Source organism: Mustela nivalis, assembly GCF_964662115.1.
Source record: "Mustela nivalis genome assembly, chromosome: 17".
NCBI classification, from domain to species: domain Eukaryota; kingdom Metazoa; phylum Chordata; class Mammalia; order Carnivora; family Mustelidae; genus Mustela; species Mustela nivalis.
This window is the reverse complement of record NC_139036.1, coordinates 20,468,719-20,486,813: the sequence shown is the minus strand read 5'-3', so window position 1 is coordinate 20,486,813 and position 18,095 is coordinate 20,468,719. Positions and strand designations below refer to the sequence as shown.

Below are 18,095 nucleotides of genomic sequence, written 5' to 3'. Positions count from 1 at the left end.
AAGCTCCCACAGGCAGGTGGTTAAACAGGGAGACAGGCCCTGGCTGGCTCCCTCTTCCACCTCACCCCCCCTTCCTGGGCCTCTGCTTTGAGTGGGGAGAGGCAAAGGAGGGGAGGCCCGCTTTCCCTGCAGAAGGCCCTGGCGTCAAGGAATCGGGCTGGGGAAGGGCCCCGTCTGTCCCCACTCTACTTTCCCTCAGCCACCCCCGCCCCCAGCCCGGCCTACACCCCCTGCTCCTCACCGCTGTCTTGGCTTTGGCGATGTCATCAATCTGTAGGTGCAGGTCTTCGATCTCCACCTCCATGGCCTTCCTCGCTTTCACGGCTGCGGCGCAGGTGAACTCGGACTCCTCCAGCTGGACACAGGGCCGTCCCCACCCCAGGGAGAGATGTCAGCCAGACCCCAGGGGCAGGGGGGGCTGGACAAGGTTGGGGGGGGGCTTGCAGGGGAGAAGGAGCCCAGCCCTGGCCTGTTGGGCCAGCACGCACGGGTGTCTCCCAGGGCAGGGATGGCAGGTGTGGGACCATCCACGCCATCCGGGGGCCTGGAGGTCATGCTATCTAGAACGCACAGATCCTAGGAGTCTACAGCTATGAGTGGCTTCTCCCCCTCCCATTACCTTCCTTCTCAAGGACTCAAGAATCCCTGGCAGGGGAAGGGCGGGAGAGAAAGAACTAAAATTACAGGCGTGCGATTGCCCCTTGGAGCTGACCAGCCCCACTCTGTCCAGGCACCTGGTTCTTCAGCTGGGCGATCTCCCTCTTGCTGGGGGCGTTGTTCTTCAGGTGGTCCAGCATGATCTGGGCATCCGCCAGCAGGGCCTTGGTGCGCTTCAGGTCCTTCCGGAGCCGCTTCTCGGACTCCAGGTCCCTCTGGCTCACCTGGGCATATGGCAGGAGCTGGGGCTCTGGCCTCCCCCACAGAGCCTCTTCCTGTCTTCCCCATGCCCACTCTTCACCCCTGACCTTATTCTAGAGCCCCCCGGACACGCAGCAGTGGAGGACGTGCAGGGCTCAGGCCAGCCGGTGAGAGAAGCCAGGGTGTGCTCTGTGCGGTAACCACCCCATCCTCCATGTGCCGACAATGAGCTCCACAGAGCCTGCCCCCCCCACCCCGCCCCCTGCCCAGCTATGTATCCCTGAAAGTCACCTCGCTGAGGCCGCGCCGGCCAGCAGGCTCTGCTCACCTGGTCACTCAGTGTGGCGAGCTTGCTCTCCAGTTCCCGCTTCTCTCGCAGCACCTTCTGCTTATCCTCGTACTCCTCCTCAAGCTGCACTTCCATTTGCTTCAACTGGAGGGCCGTGGGGACAGAGGCCCGGCAGTCCCTTCAGTGTTCAGTGCCAGCCGGGCCCCTTCCCTTCTGGATCCCTCCCCCACCTCCCCCCACCACACCCGGACCCTGGGAAAACTGTGGGGCAGGCTGAGCAGATCCCAGAGGGGTCAGACCCCGAATTCGAAGTTCCCAGGGTTTCAAAGCAGCCTGGCAGGGGGAGGAGGGATGGCAGGCCGTGCACCGCAGCCCCACGCCAGAGTGGAAGGCTTCATTCCAGAGTGGGCAGGCCAGGCTAGCCTCGCTGAGTGCCCAGAAAGCAGGGAGCGTACGTCCCTCAAAGGACCAAGCTTTCTCTATAGTCCCTGAGGGCACACATCCCAGCCAAGGCCAGGATCTCAGGTCCAGAATGGAAATGGATGATAGAGTGGCTCAGGAAGGGAATCAGAAAGCCCCTTACTTTAAAGCAGGGATGGGGGAGGCAGGGTTCATGCTGGACACGCTGAGTACCCACTCCCTTACCTTCTTCTGACATGACTGCCGGGCCTCCTCTACTTCCTCATCCCGACTCTCCACCTCCTTGGAATGGGTCTGTCTCATCCGCTCCATCTCCATCTCTAGACGTAGCTTGGCCTGGAGGTGATGGGGGTGGGGGGAGGAACCGGGTTCCTGAGCAGCCCCCTGCCCCCTGCAGGATGGGTCTCCCTGAGCTCAGGGGCAGGGAGTTTCTCTGCCCGCACTTCCCCGAGCTCCCACCTTGCTCCTGGGGCAGCCGGCTTCCCCAGAGAAGCCAAATCCCCTCACTAGATGTCTGATGCTGGCCCAGAGCAGGCTGCCAGACATGAGGACAGTTGGGCAGCTTTTCCATCTGGCCTTCAGGCTCTAGCTCTCTGAACTGACATGGTGGCTCAGCGGCAGGCCGGGTGGGCACGTGGCCTTCTGGCTGCTGGGCATCCCGAACTCCTCAATACTAAAGCTCAATCAAGATTTATTCAAAGCAGGACGAAAGCTTAATTATTTTCACACTGTGTCTGGCAAAGATCAGGTGCTCCCTCAGCATTTTGTGAGTAAGGGAACGAAGGACTGACTGCATGTGGGAACTCGCCCTCCCCCACCGCCCCTTCCACTCCAGCTACCCCCTGGGTTAGCTGTGGGAATGGTGGGGCCCCCCTCGGGCAGACTCTGTAGCACCTGCTCCAGCATCTGGATGGTCCCCGCCTGCTCATCCAGCTCCTCTTCCTGATCCTTGACCTTGGCCTCCAGGTCCCGGAGCTGTTTCTTGACCTTGGCCAGAGAGGCTTCATCTTTAGACTCTTGGGAAGAAATGTCCTGGAGTTCGGCCTCCAGGGAGACAACCTTCTGGGTGAATCCGGCAATGTCCATGTCTTTTTCCTGGAGCGAAAGAGAAGATGAGGCTGGCCTGGGACCAGCTCTTGTCTGGGGGTGGGAGTGGGGACGGGGGGATGGTGGGTGGCCCACGCACCTCCAGTTGCTGCTTCAGGCTGAAAGCCTCAGCGAGGAGCGTGTCCTTCTCCCGCTGCAACTTCTCCCGCTGCAGTTTCTCCCGCTGGGCCTCTTCATGAGCCTGCGAGAGCTCGCTGTCGAACCTGTGAGGAAGCAGGGACAGCCAAGGTGACCCTGCCAGGGCAGGGAAGAGTCTGGGTCTCCAGCACCCAGAGGCTGCCAGGAAGCAGGGCCACGGATGCAGACAGGATGCAAGCAGAGGGGACCTCCTTATACAGCCCAGAAGTGGGAGGCAGCGGTGAGGTGACACCCAGACTCACAGGCCATTGAGGCCCAGCTGGCTGTCTGCTCTGGGATGGGGAGCATTTCACTGAGGTGGTCTAAAGAGCCCTTACACTAGGTGAGCTGAGGAGGGGACCACAGACTGCTTCTGGGGAAGCAGTGGACAGGCTGCTCCAGGGAAGAGGTAGACAGGCTCTCCATTGTTGTCTTAACCTTTTTCTGTTTCCACAGATCAAAGAATGAGGGACCAGGGTAAGGGCAGAGTGGGCTCAGAGATACATAGAAAGGGACACCGTTGCCTCATCTAACTCACTTTCCATGGTTCCACTTGGCCACTCCAGAGTGGCAGCCAGCTCCAGCCCCCACCTCTCAGTGCCAGCCCCTGGCCAGGGCCATGTGGCCCAGCAGTACCCATGTCACCCCCAGGACCCCATCCCCTGCCAACAGAAGCCAGCTGTCCCACCAGGCCCAGCCTGCAGGTGCTGGCCCCTTTCTTGGCTCCTCTACCTCCCAGCCTCCTATTTCCCCGCCCAGTGACTCTAAATAAGGAGCAAATTGCTGAAATTCCTCTTAACACCTTCCCCGAATAGCTAATAAGGTTCCCTTCGAAAATACTGAAAGACTCCCTCCCAACCCAACCCCACATCAAAAAAAAAAAAAAAGGGTAAGCAAACTCTGGGCAGCTGAAATGAAACCTAATAAGTTGCCCAGCAGGGAGTGCGGCGAGTTGGTAACTAGGCCAGGCTGGCACTGCCATGGCAGGGGTGCTTGGGAGAAGGGGTCCCACTAAGGGTGAACCGCCTCTAGTGAACCGGAGAGGGGGTAAAGGCAGAGAGGCACAGTGCTGGGAGGGAGGAATAAGATGTCCCAGCTCCCCTCACCGTTGGCGGGACCCAGTTGGGAGGACAGCAGAGCGCCCAGGAAGCTGAGGGTAACTCGGGGTCACAGGAAGGACTCAGCTCTGCCCCACTCACCCCCAGGGTTGTGGATGTGGGGCTGTCCCTTCACGAAGGCACCCGGGGCCTCTGCCAAGAAGCCCTCCCCTGCAGAGGGCAACCAGGCGCTCTTCCCACTCCCTGGGGCCCCCTGCTGTTCCCAGGGTGTGTGGGTTCCCCAGTGTAGCTAATAAAGGCGTCCCATTCCCATCCCCAGCCGGGGAAATTAATTTAGATTGGATCTGAGCCTGTGAGGGCTGCCCCCCTTCTTTGTGTCATTACCATAATGAGATGGAAGTGGCACGGTAGTTCAACAACATTAGTCAGGAGAGTGTGTCTGTCTGTGTGGCTGAGGCGAGTGAGATGTGGGGAGCTGGGTGGGGGCAAGGGGCAAGGAGGGGTGAGGATGCTTTCTGCACGGGGCCTGGTGGGAGCTTTGTCCTTGCTGGGCCCAGGCAGGGTGACGGGCACATGCTGCAGGGAACGCGTCCGAGAGCCGAGGCCTGAGCAGGCCTTCAGTGGGGACAGGGCCTGAGGGCTCCTCAGAGGTCAGGAGAGAGGCCTGTTCCCATTCTAGGCCACAGGACCATGCGGCCAAATCCAGGCCCTCCTTCCTTCTCCCTTCCCTGGAGGGGGAGGCCCCCAGGAAGACTCGTGTGTCCGGGGCAGGGGACCCACCCACCTCCTCTGCTTCTTCTCCAGCTCGTGGTTGCGGACCTGCTGGCCCTCCAGGTGCAGCTTGGTGTCCTGCAGCTCGGCTGTCAGCCGTTGGCACTTCTTCTTCAGTTGCTGCAGGGCCCGCTGGCTCTCGTCGCTGTCTGCCTGCAGGTCCCCGAGCTAGGGTGCGGACGGGGTGCGGGGTCAGCAACCGGGAAGAGGCCCAGAAGTGGAGAAGGGGAGGAGAAGGAGGGGGGCGAGGGAGGGAGAGATCCAGGGATGAGGGACAGAGTCGATTTGCCCTTGGGCGTCTGCAGCCCAGAGGCTAACCCGCCAACCCCTCCTGGGTGCTCCCAGGGCACCACGCCCCTCCAGGGCCTGTGGCCTCCAATCCTTCCACCAGCCTTACCCGCCTTTCCAGCTGCCTCTTGTTCTGCTGCTCCACCTCCAGCTTGTCCTCGAACTCCTGCTGGAGCCGCTTCTTGGTGAAGTCCACCTCCCGCACAGCTCGCTCGTACTTCAGGCGCCACTCACCGCCTGTGAGGGTGGGGCCGACAAGAGAGGACTGGGCTGCTGAGAGTCCTGGACAAGGGGTGGAGGGGGAGAAGGACAGGACGGGGAGGGGCAGCAGGTGGCATTAGCCAGAGGGACTCAGGAAGGTCTCTGGAATGATGGCTTCCCCCCAAGCCAGGGAAAGACTAGAGAGGGTGTGTGGCTGTGTGCTGTCCCCTCCCAGGGACCCACAGACCATGGCCCTCGGACCCTGTCCTTATCATGGCTCTCGCAGGCCTCCACGATATTCCCTTGCATTTGCTGGCACCTCAACTCTTGTCTATTTCTGTAGCCTTGGCCCAGCTCCAGGAGGGAGACAGGCCAGGGCCAGGGCTGTCTGGGGGCTGCTATTCAGGCCCCCCTGAGCTCCTCGGGCCTCAGACCCACCCGTGTCATCATCGTCCACCTCCCCGTTGATCTCTGCTGCCCGGATGAGGCGGGCCTCCATCACCTCCATCTCCATCACCTCCATCTGCTTCTTCAGCGCATCGTACTGGGTCTGCGGAAGGGAAGCCTGTGAGGCTGCCAGCCCAGCCCCTCACCCAGGCCCAGCCAAGGCCCCAAGTCATGCAGACCACGGGCACGTGCTTACCCCAGGCAGATAGGACTGCCGGGCCACCTGTTCCCAGGGGGGAGCAGATGGACACCAGAGCGCGGTGGTAGCTAGCACGGCGGTCTCCACCCCGGCCCTGTCCTCACCTGCAGCTCCTTCATCTCCTTCTCGGCTCGGAGCCTCTCCGCGGCCTCGGCGTCCAGCAGCTGGGAGGCGGACTCTCCTGTGTTACGTTCATCAGTCAGCTCCGATGTCAGCTCTGAGATCTGGAGTCGGGGGGAGGGAGTCGCCACCAGTTGAAATGCCTGCCTCACTCAGCTAGAACCCTGGGGGTGGGGGGGCTCCTGGACCTGGCACCCTGCATGGGTGGGCCAGTCGGCCTGGCCCTGGGAGTCACTGACCCGGGTCTCCAGCCGGTCATTGTTGAGCCGAAGCTCGTTCCGCTCCTTCTCCACCTTCTCAAGCTTGTTCCGCAGCTGCTGGATCTCCTCCTGGGGTGTAGGGAAGAGGGCAGACTGAGCCAGAGGCTCTGTAAGAGGTTGGGGCCTGGAATCTGCACCGTGGGGGTAAATGAGGCTGGTGAAGTTCCAGCCAGGACATGGGGAATAGGGAGGGAGCCCCTGCCTCCCAGGAGCTCTGATCCTAGACCCCTCCCCAGATGCTGAGGATGCCTGAGATTTTATACCAAGAGGCTACCCAGCGGCTTAGCCAGCGCTCCAGAGGGATGCCTTCTGTTTGACGGGCATCATTCAAGGACATCGGCTCTCTGGACTAAATAAAGAGTACTTGGGAGCCCAGGTCGAGCTGGCAAGACTTTCTACCCACATGGATGAACTAGTCCTTTTCCATCGACTTGGCCCTTCCCAAGCCGTTACGTACGTCTTTGTTCCGGATCTGTTCCTCGGACAGCTGTACCTCGATGAGGGGCCGCACGGTGGTAAAGAGTTTCCACCAGGCCCAGTCCTTCACCCCTTTGTTCTTCTTAATGTTCTTCTGCACACAGCGAATGGCCAGGTCCTGGATCTAAGTTGGGATGACGGTGGCGCATAGCACAGCTCTCAGTCCCAAGCCCAGCCAGGATGGCCCATCCCCCCGCCCATCACCAGCGCAGCCACAGGGCCACTCCTCTGGCCCCCTTAACCCCGGTTTGAACACTCCCTGCACCCCCCAACGCCCACTCCCAGCCTCTCCCCAGCCCTCAGAGAGTGGGCAGCCGAGAGCTCGGCCCTGGGAGCACCGCACTGGGCACTAACCGCTCTGGCGTCATTAGGAATAATTTCATCTGCTTTATTTGCTGCCTGATTATTTCCAGCACCCTGGCCTCGATGTGCTATAAAACCTAATCTTGCTGAAACACAAGAGGCGGTGGTGCTGGCTGTTTTATGGACTTGCTAATAAGAAAAGGAGTCGCTGACACAGCTCCTTAATCTTCATGGAGCAGCCTAGGAGCCAGAGCCCACCTTCGCCTAGCCGCTGCCCCCCACCCCCGCCCCATGACCGTGCCGTGTAGAACCAGCAGGCTCGCTGGCACCAAGGAGCTGCCCATCCCCCACCCTGGCCCCGGGCATGGTGGCCCTAGAGGGCCCTGCTTCATCTCCACCAGGTGACAATAACTTGTGGACCCAAGACCAGCCTCTGCTCCAGCACCTTCCCTTGAACCCCCACCCCCACCCCAGGAACTCCACTTCGCTGTCCAGACCGGGGAGTGGGATGGAGATACCCCAGAAACAGCACCTTTTTCTTCTTGAAGTGCTGGCGGGCCAGGTAGCCCCTGCAGGCCGCCTGGAACAGGGTTAGGTTTCTGCTGGTTTGTTCGTCCCGCTGCTCCTCCAGCCGAGCCAACGTGCCTGCCCGGAAGAACACCTGTGGGGAAGCAGGCCAGATGGAGGCGGGAGATGGGCTGGGGGCGCAGGACACCAGCAGGCCTGGGAGGTGGCCCTCTGCCCCCAGGGAAGAACCTGAAGATCCAAGGGAACAAGAGAGGAGGGAAGGAGCAAGGAGAGGCCCCAGGAAGGCTAAGGGAAGAGGGCCAGGCCGGGCCTGGGGAGGTTTTTCCGGAAGAGGAGGAGGAAGGTGGGAAATCTAACTTCAAAGAGAGATAAAAGGAGAGGGAGGGCAAAGGGAAGGTATCTGTATCTGGGGCAAGAAGGAAATAAAGCAGCCACAGTCAAATGGGGACAGGACAGCCCTCAGCAACATCCTCTTCCCCCCAGGTTTCCTTCCCCCAGGACTGCCAGCAACAATGTCCGTGCCCCCGTGCCCAGAGCCCACTGAAGGGCCCAACCGCAGGTGCCAGCTGCCTGGGATCAGGCCAAGTAGATGGTGGTGAAAGCGTGTAAGGAGAGAAAGGTCCAGAAGCCGTGTGCAGAGAAAGGGTGGGCCCCCCCCACTCGGTCTCCTCTCAGACAGCCTCCTCTTTCATGTGCCAGCATCCCACCCCCACACACACACCCAGGTTTCAGCTCATGAAAACGCCAGGGGGGGTGGGTGGGGGCCAGCCCAATCAAGGGACCTGTCCTACAGGTTTGGGGGCTGGAGGACAGACAGGAGAGGAACCAGCTGGGCGCCCCCAGAGCCAGCATTTCCTCTCCCTCTGGTGCTCAGAACTGGGGCTGGGTAAAGTGTTCCCTACTAAGAGAAAAAGAGGGGGGAAAATACACTGGTGAGCGAAGACTCCGGGATCCTCACAGAGGGCAAAGGGACACCTAGGCATGTGCCCACCTCCGCCTTGCCCAGAACACAGAAAATTCCCTTCTGTGGGTCAAAGAGCACGGGAAATACTCAGAACCAGTCTGTACAGTACCCCCAGGCCTCCCTTCAGGGGAGAAGTGGAGAGAAGGCCTACACTTTTTGCTGAGAAAGGTTTGCCTCTGGCGACTCCACAGAAACCTAGTCCCCTGGGGCTGGCCTAGGAGAAAGCCAGCGTCAGCAAACGCTTGCTTCCCCAAATCCCCGCCCTCGCGCGCTGGGTGCCCAGGATCTCCCACGGGCCTCAAGCCCTACTTGAGCCTTGAGATTCCACCGGGGGTGGGAAATAGCCAAGTCCCGCCTGGAGGCGGACATAGGGGCTCATGGTCAGGGCACATAGCTGGTCTGACTGAGGCAGAAGAAGGGAGGTGGAGGGTTAGGGGCTGGAGAGTGGACCCCCATTCTCACTGCCTCAGGGTGAGATGAGAAAAGATGGCCTCAGGGCTGGGGTGGGGAGCCTGAGGCCTGGGTCCTACAGCTCTACCTTAGAGGGGTTAGGAATCCTTTTGAGTACTGGGTGAAAGCTTAGGACCCTGTCCTTCCCCAACAGACACATCCATACATATTTTACAAACGATACCAGGAAGCCCTCAGGATCCTCTCTCACCCTGCCTGAACCCTCAGGGTCCCATGGGCTCAGACTGTGACCCCGTCCTCCAAAGCAATCTGACGAGCTCACAGAATCCCTGCTCCTCAGCTGGTCTGACCACAGCCCAGAGGCCCTGAAATTGTTCTCCCAAGTCAGATGTAAGCAAACATCCCACTTTGCCCCTAATGTCTCTGTGAGCGTGAGTGGGCCCTGGGGCTCGCCCGCCTTGGCCTGGCACCTGGGACGAAGCAGTGGGGCTGCGAGGGTAGCTGGGAAGAGGACCAGCCTATGCAGGCCCTCTCCTGCCCAAGACATGCCCTGGAGGAGATGACACCCCCATGCTAGCCAGCAGCAGCCCAGCCTGTGGGCGGGGGGAAGGGGGGCAGGAGCCCGCCCAAGACACCGAGAGGCTTTGCTTCAGCCTTGGACTGCAGGCTTCCCGGGGAGGAAGCTCAGCCAGCAGCCCCCGCGCTGACAGAAAGTCCGGGATGAGGAGACGTGGAGTCAGGCACAGCAAGAGACCAAAACCAGAAAAATGACACAGAAAGAGCGAGCCCACAGAAGACCCAGAGAACAAGGAAAGAAACGGAAAATGACAGAGCCGGGAGCTGCCAGGGCCAAAAGGAAAAGGGAAAACCAGCGCAGACAGATGCAGACAGGAGATGGGAAAGCAAAGGGCGGGGACTGTGACTCAGAAGACAGAACCGGGAGAACAGAGCGGACAAGCGACACCAGGCCTTTTTTCCGAGCATCTGTGTCCCCGTCACACTCCCCATGAAGCCCCGGCACCCTGGGCTCCCCACTCCCTGCTGACAGGTAGAGAGGTTCGGAACCCCCTCCCGGGCTCCCAAACGCCCTCCCTCCCACCCCGGGCCCTGGGAGCACATACGTGGATGCCACCCGTCAGGCCTCGCAGCCTGAGGAGCGAGAGGTAAGCGGGGCTCCTGCCTGTGGGAGGGACGCTTGCCTGGCCTTTGGCGTGGAGCGATGTGGCAGACTGGCACCCGGGTGCGGGCGTGCCTGCCTCTTAGACACCACGTTCCATTCAGGTGAGGAACTGGGCTTGTGGGCAGGTGGTGGCAGCACAGCCTCACGGCGTCCTGCTTGCTCTTCTGGGACCCTGGCAGCCCAAGGGGGGTGGGGGGAAGGGGCGGGGGCTCTGGAACTCTCTGCCTGCTGCCTTCCTGCTTTGTCCAGCTTTCCTCCCTTCTGTCTTCCCCACTCCTCACACTGGGACTCAGGCCAAGTTCAGGGCCACCTTCCAACACACTCCACCTCCCCACGTCACTGGGGTGTTCAAGGCACCAAATGAGTGGTTATTCAGAGGGAGGGAAGTCAAGTTTGCTGCAGAAGGGGAGGGCCAGCTGTTGGGATAAGGGCAACCAGAGAGTGAAGGCCGGGCCCTCTTGGCCTCCTGCAGCGACCACTCACCCGGCTCAAGCCCATGCAGCAGCTGCTCTTCTCCAGGTCCAAGGACTCCAGAAGCTCCTCCACCGCCTGCAGAGAGAGGTCTCTGTCAGGGAGGCCAAGGGCCTCCCCCATCTCCGCGTTGGGCTTCCTTGGCCCAGGGACGAGTCCTTCCCGGGCTTCTGCTGAGACAATCTGTTAGTCATTCAACAAATGCTTTTGGTGGGCTTCCACAGAATCAGGCTGTAGCGATTCCTACGTTCCTTAGGGACGTAAGGATGACTACGAGAGCAATAAGCTGTCTTGTTGGGGAGGGAGACAAGTGAATTAGTGAAGTACACAGAGGAGGAGGCACCGAAGTCAGGCAAGGGATCATGGAAGGCATCGTGGAGGAGGCAAGATGTAGTTCGTGCTGTCTTCAGTTACAAGGAAGAATTAGCCAAAGTCGCCGAGAGGGCATTTTGGGCAGAGGAACAAGCAAGAGCAAAGACATGGACACACAAGGCAGACAACGTACTGAGGAAACTAGGCAGTTCAGGAGGGAAGGGAGTAAGGCGGTTAAGGCACAACTAGAAAGGTGGAAAATAGCCCACATGCACTGAGAGGCCCTGGAGGGTTCGGTCAAGCAAGGACATGATCGAATTGGCATTTTCCAGGGATCCCCACTGGCACACGGGGGGAGAATAGATGAGACCCCTCAGGCAGCTACTGGAGGGATTCACAGGAGAGGAGGCTAGAGCATGACCCAGAGGGAAGAGAGAGACGGAAGTGCCGGGCACATGAAGGAGAGAGTGCCGGGCACGTGAAGGAGAGAGTGCCGGGCACCTGCAAGTGCAAGGGGGTGGGGCAGATGAGGGGGAGGAATCTAGGGACACTGCACGGAGGTTTCTGACTTATGGAGCTGAAGAGAAAATGGTGCCACTCTCCAATGTAGAAAATGGAAGAGCTAGAGTAGGTTGGGGAGGGGATGGAATCAGTGTGGTCCGAACACGTGAGTTTGAGATGCTACATGTACACAGGTAGAAAAGTCCAGAAAGCAACAGATAGAAATGCACAGCTGAGGTTCAGGGGAGAGGCCTGGGCTACAGGTATTGATTTGGGAGTCGTCAATACATATGTGGTAATTGAAGCGATGGGTGTGAATGAGGTTGGCTGGGAAGAGGTTGTAGACTAGACAGCACAGACGGCCGAGGACAGCGGCTCAAGGAAGAGAGAGACCTTTACTTCAGGGGCAGGAAGAAGAAGGGATGCTCAGAGGGACAAAGGCAAAGCCAACAGTGGCAGCAAAGAAGCTCAGCAGAGAACAGAGTTGTCAAGAGAGTCAGATGTTGCCAAGAAGACAGTAAGGTGGCCATTAGCTCTGGAACATGGAAGGTGGTGGGCAAGAGAAGACCGGGTCCAGGGTGTCAGGGCCAGGTTCCACTAATCTGCAGGATGCTTCCCACCGGAAGGAAAGACCCAGCGGAGGAGAGGCCGAAGTAACAGGAGAGAGAAAACAGCACGGAGAGAGCGGGCTTTTGTGGAGCCCTGGGGAATAGATTCCAAAGCACAGGAGGAAGGGACTGGATGAGGGGAGGGATACCTCTCCCACCGAGACAGGAGGGCACCTGAGGAGAAGTGTACAGAAGGAAGAGGAGCCTTGATTTTATTATCATTTAGAGGCAAGGTCAACTTCTGAGCAGACGACCTGGGAAGGCAGGGTAGGAACTGCAGGGAAGGAGCTTGGAACAGGGGCCAGGGAAGGATGGGCCATTATGAAAAACTTGCTGGGCCACATCAAGGGCCCAGTTGAGGCTGGAGACCATGAACCGGTAGGAGTTCGAGTCCAGCTGTTGTATAATTTTCTCCCCTAGCCCTTGGGAACCCCAGACGGAGGAGTGCAGATGCCCGGAGGCTGGCCCTTCAGCGTGGGGGTTGGGCAGGGCAGGTGCTGTGGGAGGCGTGGGAGAGCTGAGGGTGATGAGGGCCAAGTGACCGGAGGGCTGGAGCAGGGCAACGAGACTGAGTGGAAAAGTCAGAAGGAAATGGACAGAGCAGAGAAAATGCGGCGGGGTCCAGAAATGAGAGGTCTCAACAGGGCCGAAGAGCAGGTGTCCTGAGAGGAGGAGAGAAGTGAGGTGCTCAGGCAGGAGGCTGTGGGCAGGGGAGGCCATGTTGGGATTTAAGATTTCTGAGGTGAAGCATTTGCAGGGGTGACAAGGTCCTGGGTGTAGCCGTGAGTGGGAGGCTGGAATAAAGGTCAGGGGTCAGAGAGAAGGGTGTTACGGGGTGGGTCATCTACATGTACACCAAGGTCGCCCAGGACGTTGGCAGGTCCTGGATGGAGAGAAGTTTCCAAGGCGTCTGTGAATGTGGGTCTGTGACTCAGGAGGCAAGGCCCAGAGGCTACCCAGGGTAACACCCAAAACACTAGTTCTTATATGCCCCCTGGGAGACTTGCGTAGATAATGATGAGCTCACTAGAGAGCGGAGAGCCCCAACTCTGGCCTCCAAAGACGGTGGCTCTTCTCCGATCCCTACAGTCCACACCCCAGCCTACCTTCTCCCGACCGGCATAGCTTGGTGGCCACGGGCCCCTGTTCTGACCCCAGGTGGCCAAAACCAGGAGCCTGAGCAAGGGGCAGCTGGGCTCTTGAGGGGATGAGAGGCAGCTGCTCGGAGGGGTCTGGGCAGAAGGAAGGGGGTCCGGTGAGGCTTCCCAGACCTACCCGCCTCTCATCCACCACAATGTAGTTGCGCCCGTGTTTCTTGGTCAGGTGTGGGGCCAGGACATCGAAGCGGCGGCGGAACTCAGAGAACACCATGTGGTCCGGGTAACCTAGAAAGAGGGCAGGCTTGTCCATGTCCTGCCTGCTCCTGACATGCCAGGTGGTTGCTGGCACCCAGGTCGCAGGACAGGACAGTCATGGGAAGGGGCTGAAGCTGCTGGGGTGGAGAGCCTGGGGCTGGGGCAGGCCTGGGAAAGGAGGGTGGGGAGAGAAGAGGCAGGACCAGAGACAGGGGTCTTTAGGACAGTTCGGGCTGCCCTCCTAGGGGACTGCAGGGCTACAAGGGGAACAGGTTCCTTTAGAGAGAAGCAAGCGCCTTGTCAGTGAGGTGTGTGAACAGAGGACACGGCTGCCCCCTTGGAAGGAATGTCATGGGAAAGAAAGATGCTTTCTAGCCTCCAAGTCTATGACTCTGCTACACCCAGAGAGAACACTGTCTTCAGGACTTAACAAGCACAAAGAAAATCAGGCCATAGAGAGTAGCTGAGAGGAAAAGTACATGGGCTTGGGGTTGGAATCCTGGCCCTGGCTCTTGGCACCGTGTGACCTTGGACAAGTCACTCAACATCTCTGACTCTTGCTTTCCCCATCTTTCAAAGGGGGACCTGCTGTTTACTCTGCACGGTAGTCACGGGGTTTGAATGAGAGAATGTGTGGAAAGCATGGCTTGGATCATGTGGGTGCTCAGTAAAATGCTCCCTTCTTTTCCTCTGAAGCAGGACACAGAAAGGGTGCCCTTCCTGCTCCCATCCTGACCTTGAGCCCTACGCCAGGTGACCCGAAGACTTCTAGATTCTCTTTTCCTGAAGAACATTACCTCCAGCAAAGACCTACTTACTGCACAGGTTTGAGGCTGGGACAAGGATCAGATGGCTTCTGGCTGGGAACGAGGTCAGGATGGTGGCCAGTAGGAGGTCACCCTGAGCCACCTGACGGCACTGGAACCTAGAGATCCACTCATGCACACTCACAGAATTTCAAACCGAAAAGAGGTCTTAGACCAGATCCAACTCATCTTTCAGGCCTGGGAACTAAGGCCGAAGAGGAGGACGACCGGGCTTGCTCAAGGTCACAGAGGCTGCAGCTGGAGGCAGCGTGGGACTCCAAACCCAGGCTCTTGAGAGCCCGTCGGGGGCTCGCTCCGCTCCACCGGCCTCGCTAGCTCCGGGAAAGCCTCCAACTGGGAGATGAGGCTGATGCATGTGCCCGATAATTGAAACAGGAGGCGGGGGCCGCTGAGGGGCCAAGACAAAGTGAGCTATTGATTGTATCTGAATTGCAATTAAATTGATGGGCCAGGATAGCAGGTCTGGACGCCTGGCATCTTAATTAATCATCAGCGCTATCGATGGCGGCTGGGGGCTGGGCGAGGGGAGGGGGGCCTGCTGTTGCTGCCGGCCTCATCGATCTGCTTGTTTGAGTAAAGCACATTGATTTTGGTTCAGAGCGGTAACAATCTGGTTTTGAAATAATAAACACCAACTCCATATCAAGACGTGGGGACAGATCGATGATTTATTTTGAGCAGGGCAGGGAGCCCAATCTGTGGCTTTGGATGCTAAGGAAAAGTGATGGTGTCCATGGGGATGCCTCAAGAGGACCTGGCTACAGGCGGGTGGGACCCTGCCAGTTCTCCTAGCAAAGGAAACAAGGACAGAAATCCGGCAGCCCACAACCTCCCAGGCAAATGAAACCCTACTCAAGAGGCATGAACTCAGAAGCTGGTCCGTGTGGGTCAGATCTCGCTCTGCCACTCGTGAGCTGTGTGACCTTGGACAAGCTGGTTAACCTCTCTGAGCCTCAGTCTCCTTCTCTGGAGATGGCAATGGTACCCACATCTCATGAGTATTATGAGGATTAACTGAGGAACGTGTAGGGTGAGTTCTGAATGGGTGCCTGGTTGCTATAAATATTTTAACAATGTTGAGGAGTGGCCCCTTGAACAACGTAAGTTCCAGCCCCCGTGCAGTCAAAAATCCGAATATAATGACTGATAACCTCCTGTTGACCAGAAGCCTTACTGATAACATAAACAGTCGGACACATTGCTGTGTGCAATGTGTGGGACATACCGTGTGCAATGTGTGGGACATACCGTATTGTTACAGCAAAGTAGCAAATGTTATTAAGAAAGGCAGAAGGAAGAGAAAATACACTTCTCGCACAGCACTACACAAAGCCAGCATCTAAATGGACCCACACAGCTCAAACCCGCATTGGTCAAGGCTTGGCTATAGCTGTCACTCTCACCCTTTCCAATCCCTTCTGAAAAGGGTCAGGCTGACCTTTCTTGGGAATTTTAAGTGCCTCAGAAAGATCTAGCACCTCATTTCTCACTGTGGGGGCGGGGTGGGGGTGGGGGAGTATGGCCCAGCCCACTCTCGGAGGTAGTAGCACCTCCAAGCGGATGGCTCTATGCGGGCACAGGTCTGCTGCTGTGGGCAGAGCAGAGAAAGGGGAAGAACGGGTTGTGTGGAAGTCACCTGTGGGGAGGGGATGAAGAGGACTGGAATACAGAAGGGAAGGGAGAGGAGGAAGAAGGGAGTCAGCCAGGGTGGGAAGAAAAAGAGAAAGGAACACACTGGGTGGAAAGAACCCCTGCCAGCTCCCGCCCCCCCCCCCCCCAGAGAAGAGATCTAGGAACAGCCCAGAGACGGGAGGGTGTAGTACCCCTCTAGCCTGGCAGGTCACATGTGGGAGGTGGCGAGGGGGGGAGCAGCTCTGGAAGACTGAAGTAGGAGCAGAGAGGGACCCTCCCCACCTTGGCGGTACATGCGCATGGCGTCCAGCAGGCGGGAGCCCCGGAGCTGTGCACGAAGCAGGGGTACGTCCAGCTGCAGAAGTCCGGCCTCACAGTGCTCTCCCGAGGGCAGGTCCAGCTCACTGCTGCTGCTGACTCGGCGGGAGGCTGCAGACCGGGGCTCCCCGGCCCAGCCCTCTGCTACAGGCAGGAAGCAATGCACAAAGTGCAGCTTTGATTTCTTGATGGTGTCAATGAGGGCGTCCTGCCAAAGGGAAAGAGACAGGCCTCAGTAGCTCCTGGTGGCCCGGCTGGTGCCCAGGAGAGCGTCTCTGCTCCTTGTAGGATGGCAGCCGTCCCGCCGCTGGCTGAGATGGGCCAAGCCTGGACAACTCCACCCTCCCGAGGCCTGAGGGCTGCTCAGACAGTGGCACTGAGCAGAGGACCCACCAGCAGTGATTAAGTCTGGGGGGAGGGATGCTGAGTGGGTACCGGGTAAGCCAGGGCTCCCCCAGACTGGCCAGAGGAGCCCCGAGAGGGCCCTGGGGACTAGACCGGCACACTCACCACCTGCAGCTTAATCTGGATGCATAGTGACTTCTTCTTGACAGCTGCCATGCCTGTTGTGAAGGTCTTCCGCATGCTGGTGGCCCGGCGTAGGGCCAGCTGCGAGCCACCCTCCAAGCCAGCAATGGAGCCCGACAGCACGGTGGCGCTGCCCGCCCGGCCCAGAAACAGATTGCTGATGATTTTCCTACCAGAGGTGGAAGGGCGAAGGAGGGAAAGAAGTCACTTTGAGAGACTAGGAGAGGGCGGCTTCCCTGCTCCTAGGACACTCCCAAGTCCCCCATATCGCCCTGGCTAGGGGTATGGATTATCTGGCCTGGGGCTGCTGCACCCTAGAGAGAAACTGGAGGGGAATCTACAAACAGGAAGAAGACAAAACCATGGTGGGCAGGGGGACAGAAGTGTGATCTTCTCTTCTCTATCACCAGGGAGGCCAGAGGTCCAGGGTGCCAGGAGAGATTAGAGCCCAACACTCTACCATACTGTATAATCTGTGTATGACATCTACTGGCTGTTATGTGCCTGCCCCCCCTGCCCCTGCCCCCAATTGGGCAGCGAGTTTTGTTTTATTTACTGCCATCTGCCAGGTACGTAGGAAAAAGAGCAGAAGCCCAATAATTATTTGCTCGATAAACAGATGGATGACGGGCCTTATGGGACTGAGGGGTTGCTAAGGCTATTCCTACCTTCTTTTAAAGTTTTTATTTGTATCTTGTTTTATTTTTTTTAGTAATTTCTACACCCAGTGTGGGGCTCGGACTCATAACCCTGGGATCAATAGTGGCATGCTCTTCTGACTAAGTCAGGTGCCCCATTTTTTAAAGTGTTTTTGTGGGGCACCTGGGTGGCTCAGTCAGTTAAGCATCTGCCTTCGGCTCAGGTCCTGATCCCACAGTCCTGGGATGGAGCCCCGCATTGGGCTCTCTGCTCAGCGGGGAGCCTGCTTCTCCCTCTCCCACTCCCTCTGCTTGTGTTCCCTCTCTTGCTGTGTCTCTCTCTGTCAAATAAATAAATACAATTTTTTAAAAAGTGTTTTTGTTTTGTTTCATTTTGTTTTGTGTGTACTCCTGCCTTCTATGAAGAAGGGGGGGGTGCTATTCAAACTTCAAACTATAGGTCCGTCTAACCAGGCGCATCCCACTTCTACTCCAGGAGGCCACCCCCAGGCTCCCAAGACCACTTGGCCCTGGCTGTTCCCTCTCTGGAAGCCAAGGCCATCAACCTTGCTGGTGAGTCTCTGAGACCAGGAAGCCCAGAACCAGCCCCGGGGATGGGACGTGGGCAGGGTGAGTGGCGTTCTTACTTCTGGGAGTCCTGCAGGAGCCGGGGGGCGTTCTGGGTGGCTGGGTTCTGTTTGGTATAGCTCAGCCAGCCAGCCACATTGTATTCAACCCAGTTGGTGCCATGGCTGTGGCCCAGGAGGAAATGGTGTGGTTTGCTGCTGCGCAGGAGGGGGCTTTGGCCTGGGGGTGGGAAAAGGAAGGGTCAGATCATCAGGGCACAGGCCCCGAAAAAGCCCAGGGACTCAGTGAAACCTTCTGGGCAGTACCATCTCAATTCATA

At 58.5% G+C, this 18,095-nt stretch overlaps 2 protein-coding genes across 33 annotated transcripts in view; both read right to left on the bottom strand.

Moving 5' to 3' along the window:
- The window catches only part of ALDOC (aldolase, fructose-bisphosphate C), a 1,020,901-nt gene that overhangs the window by 470,769 nt on the left and 532,037 nt on the right, over nucleotides 1–18,095 (bottom strand). The gene's annotated exons all lie outside the window — the stretch shown is intronic.
- Nucleotides 1–18,095, bottom strand: part of MYO18A (myosin XVIIIA) — a 94,549-nt gene that overhangs the window by 17,612 nt on the left and 58,842 nt on the right. For all 32 annotated transcript variants that reach the window (XM_082706964.1, XM_082706953.1, XM_082706956.1 and 29 more), the window contains 18 exons: nucleotides 17,836–17,995; nucleotides 16,533–16,719; nucleotides 15,987–16,230; nucleotides 13,166–13,275; nucleotides 10,482–10,547; nucleotides 7,448–7,576; nucleotides 6,593–6,736; nucleotides 6,115–6,204; nucleotides 5,860–5,979; nucleotides 5,548–5,659; nucleotides 5,018–5,145; nucleotides 4,634–4,788; nucleotides 2,754–2,877; nucleotides 2,462–2,662; nucleotides 1,793–1,903; nucleotides 1,187–1,291; nucleotides 735–881; nucleotides 242–355 (listed from right to left, as the gene is read on the bottom strand). In XM_082706964.1, coding sequence (XP_082563090.1) covers nucleotides 242–355; nucleotides 735–881; nucleotides 1,187–1,291; nucleotides 1,793–1,903; nucleotides 2,462–2,662; nucleotides 2,754–2,877; nucleotides 4,634–4,788; nucleotides 5,018–5,145; nucleotides 5,548–5,659; nucleotides 5,860–5,979; nucleotides 6,115–6,204; nucleotides 6,593–6,736; nucleotides 7,448–7,576; nucleotides 10,482–10,547; nucleotides 13,166–13,275; nucleotides 15,987–16,230; nucleotides 16,533–16,719; nucleotides 17,836–17,995 — 2,447 coding nt within the window. The remainder of the gene's footprint in view (nucleotides 1–241; nucleotides 356–734; nucleotides 882–1,186; nucleotides 1,292–1,792; nucleotides 1,904–2,461; nucleotides 2,663–2,753; nucleotides 2,878–4,633; nucleotides 4,789–5,017; nucleotides 5,146–5,547; nucleotides 5,660–5,859; nucleotides 5,980–6,114; nucleotides 6,205–6,592; nucleotides 6,737–7,447; nucleotides 7,577–10,481; nucleotides 10,548–13,165; nucleotides 13,276–15,986; nucleotides 16,231–16,532; nucleotides 16,720–17,835; nucleotides 17,996–18,095) is intronic.